The following is an 8,661-nucleotide window of genomic DNA, read 5'->3' on the forward strand; positions in this document are numbered from 1 at the left end:
CCCTACAACATGCAAGAACATGGCTACCTGCTCCTCTACTGAGACCCCATCCCTATCAGTGACCAAGCTCCTCTCTCTAAACATTTTGACTAACTCAAAAAAAAGGAGCTCTCTTCATCCTAATCATGGATATACACTCTGTATCAGTGGAGTGGTAAATCATGTGCATTGTCCTCAGTTTGTGCTGCTCATTTACATCCGTAATAAGTGCAAGTGCTGCAGGGTCAGGCTGGGGTGTATCAGGTTCAGGGTTTTTTCTTTTTAGCTTAGTGGATACAAAGGAAACTATAACAACAGTCAAAGCAGCGGCCTGCCTACACAGCATCTCACGGCTCAACGAGGGATCCATCTACAACCATGTAAAATTGAAATGGGAATACAGATCATCAGACCCTGCTAGGCATCAACATGCTCATGAAATGAATGAATAAGGAAATAGCACGGCTGCATCATGTATTGATGCCTCCCAATGCACAAAAAGGACCACATCATCGACCACATCTCATAAAATAGTAACAAACCGTAGCTTATCAGGTACCAAACCATAACAGAACCAAAGCAGCAGCAGCATCAAGTACCAAAAAATAAAAAACATCATCAGCTAGCAAACCCTAATACATGTCGTATCTAGGGAAAACACAAGATGGAGGGGGGGGGGAGGGGTGGTCCATTTCACCTTGGGCTCGGGGTCGTAGAACCAGAGAGGAGGCAGATCTGGAAGTAGAAGAAGCAGATCGATCTAAAGTCGAAGCAGACGGGGACGGAGAAGAGGAGGAACACCAACACGCCACCGAGTACTAGCAGCAGCCGGAGCAGGAACACGGCGAAGAACCCCCAAGGCGCGGAACGGAGGCAAAGTACGTCGGAGGTCGCCGCCGCCACCACGCACACGAGCTCACCGTCGGTCTCTCAGGAGGGAGGTGGAAGGTGACCAGAGCGAGGAGAGGAAGGAGAGGCAGGGGGAGCGGCCGCACTTATAGGCGCGCGGATTGGTGGGCGGATTTGCCTTCCCGCGCGAGCCACCCCGCCGCCGCCCGAAATCGCCTGCGAGCGCCGCGTGCAGCCGAGCTCGCCAGAAACGAACCCTAGCGGCGTTTCTCCAGGGCCAGGCGGCGGCGTCGTATTTGACTCCTAGGAGCCAGGCTCGCTCGCGGGCCAAGGCCGCAAACACGGGAGCCTGCAGCCCACGAGCGCAAGGCCGGCCTGGGCCACCCTCGCAAACGCACCCATGGTGTCCGTGTGGCCTTCCAGCCGGAGGATATGCTGCCGGACACTAGACACCTGCAAACAGCCTGCACGCACACAGTTTGCCCGGCGGGAGCCTGTCTTCCATGTGCGAGCCAAGCTGGTTTGATACGGAAACTAATCACGCCCTTGAAAGCACATGACATCTAGCATCGATGCTCATGGAATGTGGAGCTAGTTTGTCAGAACACCACGGCAGCGGGCTTGGTTAGTACCTCGCCGCGACTGTGTCGGATGGAGAGGAGGCGTTGGCCAACAACTTTAGTTTTAGTGGTATTATAGAACCAAAAAAAAAAAACAGCTTCACTAGTGAAGCCGAACTGCGCTAAACAGACTCTAAATATCATTATTTCAGTTTCAGATGCCATCAGATTTAATGAACTACTTAAAAAGTTCATAGATAAAAAACAATTTTAGAGTTAACTGGACCACTTAAAAAGTTCTTAGATTAAAAAAATTACAATTTTAGAATTGATAGACCTAGATAACTACTGCTCACAAGTTATTGGACTTCTAATATATTTTACTCCTTTTCAAAACTCCCAAGTGCTTGTTTGGAACTTTGGATACACTCTAATTCACCTCCAATCCACATGAGTTGGCAAAGATTTGGGTAGAAAATTAACTAATTGTACACCGCAATCCCTTCAAATCCATGTGGATTAAGATGGATTAGAGGGCATTCAAACAAACCCTTAGTATGTTTGCAGTCAATATTTTGCCCCCCAGAAGGCAGGTTGAGGAAAGATGACCTGAACAATGTATCACCACACATATGTACCAAAATGTACCTAGAGGCAGCGGCAGCACACACAAGTGCCACCGTTGAGGTATCAAGCTGAACATCCATCCATCCTCCTAAAACACCGGACAGAACAAGAAAAGAATCGCTACATAAAGGTGGTGGAAAGAATTGCTATTAGCAGTTCAATGTGAAATCCCTCAGCTCTAATGTGCCCACGCCGCATATGATGTTGTGCAGGACTATCTTCAGATGAGGAGGGAAGCACATAGCATCAGCAATGTGACGAGGATCGAGACATCGGTCTGCATTCTGAGGGCGGCATGCGAAGGCGATGCAGGCGTGGTGGTGTTACTGACTGGAGGTAGGGCTGGTTCTGCGACGTCAGCATCCGTCAAGAGTGGCATTGGGGCTGCTGCTGGTGGCTGTTATTTTCGGGCATGGTTGAAAGGAGGCCACCAGGTTTCGGAGGCGACATAAAGAGTGGTGCGTTCTTTCCCATGCTCGTGCAGGAGTTCACTGTGACCAATAAATTCATCGAGAACTTCATATATTTGAATCACTTAACAAATGATACAGTACTTGTGAAATTGTAATCAGGAACTTACATTTGTATCTGTGAGCAGTCCCAGGGAAATCAGTGATGACCCCATCCACATTAGCACCTTGCACATAAGCATTAATCTGTGCAGTAGCGTCTGCGAAGAAGTCATTTGGTTGAGAACCAAACTCATTCATGAGCACGTAAACGTAAACTTGGAGGCCAGCAGACTGAAGGGTCGGAACAAGATTATTGGTCTGGTTTGTCAAATAATAATGGGTTTCCGGGAAAACAGATGTGGTGCTAACAGAAACAGCATTAGCAAACTTCTTAATATCTGCAAGGGAGGAAGGTGCAGCATCTCTGACATTTTCTTCAATCATGTAGACAAGGTTGTACTTGGTTTCCTGCTTGAACTTCACTAGAACTGAGCTGTTGGTTGACTGAATCATAACATTCTGGGCAGTCTGCTTGTTATAACCAGAGTCATCAAGGGCTTTGATCACTGCATCTACCACACCAAATCCAAGCTCCTCTGCCATGAAGGCAGCATGCTGCAAGAATTAAAAAGAGAAGGGAGAATGAGGTGTGGTGAGGACTTGCAAGAACTCCACCACATGAGACATAAAAAAGGGATTGGCTTTGCTCCAGTCATCCTTTCGTAGGGTAAGTTCACAGATTTTAAACCATGTCAAGTGTAGCTAGTTAGGGGTAAAATCACATTATTTACTTTAACTTCAGGTTCTTCGCAAGCAAGTTCTAGACATAGAAATGCTAGTTAACCTAGTGAAGGATTAAGTAGCTAAAATATCTATGAACTGGTCACTGTGATTTTTAATTCTACTAGATTACTTGTGGGCTTGTGGCAGGGTCAAAACTAGACTAGATGGGTGAGGCATAGGGTTGAGTGGCCCAACTGTCAACGCTCTCATCAAGGTTCTGTACCAGAATGAAGTTTGAGGGTCACTAATCTAGAAATATTTGTCATTTATTTGGATCCTGCCAGTCTAGTCTTTAATCATATAAATAAAAAAAATCACTAACTGTACAGGTTGTGTTTTCAGATCTGTGAACTTTTTTCTATGAAAAAAAATGATTATCAAGTAATCCCTAAAAGGCATTGCTCTCGGTGCAGTATACTTGATAAATGGTAAGAGATTTGGAACAGCACTATAGCCAACTCCATATCACTTCAAATCTAGGTTCACACTAGATATAACATTTTTCCACATCATTAATTTCTTACCTCAACAGTTATCATGATTCCTGACAAATCCTTTCCCTTTGCAAAGGTCAAAAAGTCTGATAATCTCATGAAATTTCCTGCATTCTTGTTTCTGGGATTTCTGTACTGGCCAAAGTTGATCGCTGGGTTCGATATCATGGCTGCCAATAAAAAATGTTAGTCTTGAAGCAAATGCATGATCAGTTGTGAAGAAAAATTACAGATGGGCCATTAACTATTCACTAGTTATCAATTGCACAAAAAAGATGACTTAGCATAACCATATATACATGAGGATATCTAAACGTTTGGCTTCTATTTGCATAGCAAACATTCAGGTTTACAAAAAGTAGGGGAAATGACATCAAATCAACTTACGCTTTAGGTTCTTAGAAATATCATCCCAAGTAAGGTTGAAGGTGAAGACGCCAGGCCCAGCCTTCAGATCGTTGATGGTAGTTACTTGCGAAGCAAATTGTGATTTTGCAACAGTAGTAACGTCCATTAGGTCAACGGAACTCATGCATATCAGTATGCCATCTTTGGTCACTTGAACAGGACAGTCAATGACATCTGCACCATCGGCAACTGCCTTTTCATAAGCTTGGTCAGTGCAGTCTGGGTAGTCACCGCTAGCACCATTATGAGAGATAACTAGAGGTTTAGCTGCATTGTCAATGTGTGACGAAATTCAGTAACATTTATAAATAGGTGAAATTAAGCGTGAAGTGACAAAGGAAGCAGGTGTACCATGATCAATCTTGCTGGTGTTCAGGTTACTAAAGCAACCTGCAGGGGAAAAAGAAGAACAAATCAAGACCAAAGAGGCCATGACCCATGCTACATCTTCCAACTTGTTAGGGGATTCATGCCAAAGTCAAAATAATAATAATAATAACTGAACCATGATTCCATAACAACTATTCTAAATAAAACATCACACTGACCTAGTGCTACCTTGAGTGCATAAAATTCTTGAACACATACTTATTAATAGCATCATGAAAAAAAAAGGATAGATGGACTCACCAACTGCCTCTGAAGGAGTAATCGGAAAATCACTCAATACACCATCAACAGAGAAGGCACCGTTATCAATGAAGGAAAGATATTCCGCTAATGGATCAAAGCTGTAGTTATAGCTGATAGTAAAGTCATTTGCAAAATCAGCAGCATAGATTTCTAGCCCCGCTTTGTGAGCATCATCAACAACTGAAGTATAAGGCAGCAGGTAATTATCTGGTGTAACAGGCCAGATATAGCTTTTGGGAACAAGTATTCCAGAGGCAAAAGTCTTGACAAACGTTAGATTTTTCAACATTGAGCCATAAGTCTGATTTGTCGATGGCTCAATAGAGCGTTCGTCAAGAAAGCGGAACACAAGCTTCGTCTTCTTGCTAACTCTTCCAGATATACTGGTGAGGAAGTTCACTTCAGGCGATGAGATGTAATCGACAACAAATTTTTTTCGATAAAGACAGGATATAGCTTCTCATGCTAAGCTTAAACTGGCTGTAGAAACTGTCTTGCTGCAATTTGGAAAGAAAACAAATGTTCAGGTGAGAGGAAAATCACCAACTTTTTAGTTCAAAGCTAGTTAAAGTTTTATCCCTACCTGGACATTTAACCAAACAGCAGCGGGATTAAATTGGGTGTAAACAATTTCAACACGAGTTATTGGAAAGATACCATCATATGCATCGGTACGAGATAGGACCGATTGCTTCACTGCAAATATCAAAATGGGTTAATGAAGCATGACATCTGCATTTACTAAGTGGCATAAGATTCAATGCACAGACATGAGACATCTGAACATATTCCTTTGAGTGTACCAAAAGAATACCATAACAGTTAACAAGATCAAAATGCTCAAGACAATAGTGAAACACAAATTTGTAACTCCACTTACGAGATACGTTTAGCAGATCAGTGCTTGTGTAGTCCACGGAGAACCATCCCACCGTAGATACACCATTAACTTTGTAGGTCTTCTTCCCTTGTGGAAAAACATTGGCTATCACTGTGCAGTTATCCATGTCTATGCTCGGTAGGCAGATACCACGCCATCCTTTGTCAACCGAACATCACACCACATGGCTGTGTCAGGGGAGCTAAGAGTCCCAAGAATCTGATAAGCATAAGAACTGGAATCAGGAAATAGACCGGAGAACCCGCCCTTAGCAACGATTACTGGAGCCTTGCCTGGAAAAATGAGATGATTGTTACTGTTAGGGTCATGAGGATGGACAAAAGTACTGGCAACAGCCCTAAGCGCTACGGCAGAAAATACAAAACCAAAATTACCGGACGGACATAAAACTGGTAAACACGCATGACCATGTGAAATTATAGGTCATTATCACCGTTAATTCAAAGCACCACCCGAATTAATGTATTCATCGAACTGATCCACTCCCATCCCATTCTCAAAACAAGCAATCCCCATGGGCCCATAAGCAGCCGATGAACAGTAGGCGTCAGCAGCTAATGATTTACGAGTATCTCTCACTAAGAAAGTGATTATGCATAGGCTTGTACTTGAAGGACACGGTGATGTAAACAATAAAATGTGCGTCTATTGAATCCCAACCAAATGTTGGAGTTGTTCCAAATTCACTCCAGGATATAGGCCGGGCTTCTGACGGAGCGAAGCGGAGGCCCGTCATAGGCGTGTAACCCAAAACTCCAGGATATAGGTACGGTACGGTATATACACCCTTGCTAGGGTTTTGTGGAGACTTAGATTCTCTTGTAAGCCGCCATAGGCGTGTATCCCAAAACTCTTAAGATAGTGAGATTGTTGATGGCTGGTGCCCGTGGTTTTTCCCCTTCACATCGAAGGAGTTTTCCACGTTAAATCGTGTGTCTCCTCTGTGGCTTGATTCTTTACTTCATATTCCTATACGTCGTTCATAACACCAAATGCCACTTAGCTGGAAAGGCTACCGTGCAATTTTTTTTTTTTTTGACGAAATGCTAAAAGGTAAGCATCATGGCTGGCCCCAAGCTTCCAACCAGAAATCTAGTCCCCCAAACAGTGCTAAAGACTAGCAAAACTATTTTGCTGCAGAAGCCCTAAAAAAACTATTTTGCTGCAGAAAAACAGAAGCTTGAGCCCCCCAAAAAAGAACTAAATGCGCAGCCAGTTCATGCTCATGCTGAAGATCCAGGCCAAGCTGTAGTACAGAAACCAAATTCGCAGTTTACAGGCAAAAAAGGCTGATCTTTAAGCGAAGAGTGGCAGCACTTCGACCAGATCAGATCACATACACACCAACTTTTCAAGAAACGAAGTGAGAGCGCAGCGAATCGAGCTTACCGCTCAGGGTCTTCCAGGTGGAACCCTTCTGGGCGGCGGCGGAGCCGAGCGCGAGCGAGAGCAGCAGCAGGAGCAGCTGGGCGGAACCAAGAAGGGAGCAGGCGCGGCTGCTCCTCCCCATTGCGGGCCGACACCACCTACGCGACCACCGGCGGCGGCGTCAGCAGCAGACGCAGCTCACGGAACTGGAAATCCAAGAACGCCCCCTGGAAGGGGGAGCAGAGGAAGCGGGTGGCGATGATGAGGGGACGAGCCAGGGAGGGAGAGCAATGCGCGTCCGGCGGCCGCGTTGGCGTTGGATTTTTAAGGGGCGAAGCGATGCGATGCTGCTGCTGAGCTGGCATCAGGCCATCAGGGTCAGGGGAGGAGGGGGAAGGTGGTCAGAAAACGGCGTGTGAGATGCTCCGAATCGGTCTACAGGCTGTTTGGCTGTGGCTCGTCCTTTTTCAGGTGAAACAGTATTTTTTTTTTCACATAATTTAGTCAGTAGTACTTCTTCACAAATCAACGATATAAAACAGCCAGCTGAACAGGCTACTCTCCAACCTCTGCCAAGGAAAGATAAATGATTGTTGTAAAAAAAGGGAAAAAGAAATGATAAGCTTCAGTTATTCTCCTTTTCTCGTTGAAAATGTACCTTCTCCATTCTTTTTTTTTTACTCTGATTGACGCTTTCTCGATGATGTTGTGATCTGCGCGAGGTGAGAGGCTGCGTGGTTCCGAAGGTAAAATGATGTTTTTACACAGCACACGCACGCTCGTTCGATAAATATATGACTACAGTAATTGTTGATAAAGAGCCTACGGCCTCATCTTCAAGTGTTTATGGAATTAGTTTTTTTTTTGGGAAAAAGAAGTTTATGGAGTTGAGACGAGCATGTCCATCAATTCTGAGAGCTAATGTTATGCCGTACTAGTGATATTTTTATTTAACTAAAACATTTTAGTTTAGGCATTTGTTAAAGGCATTTGCATGTTATCTAGTACTCCTACTACTATCTCCATCTTCAAAAGAATGAGGTCTTTGCTTTCTAAGGAGTTAAACAATATTAATTTGATTAAAGATATTATCTATATCTAGTAATTATATTTATTATGAATAATATATTTCATGGTTAATATATCGATATTTATTACATACCATAAATATTAATATGTTTTATATATTTAGTCAAATTTGATCCTTTGACCCCTCAAAAAATCGAGATTTTCCATTATCTATATTTATATATTTAATTAAATTTATTATGAAAAATATATTCCATTATTGATATATTAATATTTATTATACACCATAAATAGTAATATATTTTTATATATATTAATTTATTCTTTTTACTCTAAAAATGAGACTTCCATTTTTTTAATTTTTTTGGCGGATGAGTTTCACGGCTTCCCATCAGAGGCGTGGGAGATGCAAGCCGGCTCATCCAGGGGAGGGGGGACGGGGGACCCTTTTCCAATTTATGGTTCTACGAGGGCAATTAAAAGATTGCATGTGGTTTTGTACTGGATCGTAATCATCATACTCCTCATCATAGGCTGGGCTGGGCGGTGCGCTGTGGCGCAGCGGTGGTGGAGCCAGC

The 8,661-nt window shown here is 43.6% G+C and overlaps 1 protein-coding gene across 1 annotated transcript; it reads right to left on the bottom strand.

The window, feature by feature from the left end:
* Positions 1–1,913: 1,913 nt before the first annotated feature.
* On the bottom strand, positions 1,914–7,377 carry LOC136466380 (glycerophosphodiester phosphodiesterase GDPDL3-like). The gene is given in 12 exon segments (XM_066464757.1): positions 1,914–2,414; positions 2,417–2,506; positions 2,596–3,082; positions 3,775–3,914; positions 4,132–4,419; positions 4,504–4,542; positions 4,783–5,221; positions 5,223–5,282; positions 5,369–5,481; positions 5,666–5,818; positions 5,821–5,958; positions 7,076–7,377. Coding segments are annotated over 12 exon segments (2,247 nt in total). The 5' UTR covers positions 7,197–7,377; the 3' UTR covers positions 1,914–2,235.
* Between the last annotated feature and the right edge of the window lie 1,284 nt (positions 7,378–8,661).

This window comes from Miscanthus floridulus, chromosome 7 (genome assembly GCF_019320115.1).
Source record: "Miscanthus floridulus cultivar M001 chromosome 7, ASM1932011v1, whole genome shotgun sequence".
Taxonomy (NCBI): domain Eukaryota; kingdom Viridiplantae; phylum Streptophyta; class Magnoliopsida; order Poales; family Poaceae; genus Miscanthus; species Miscanthus floridulus.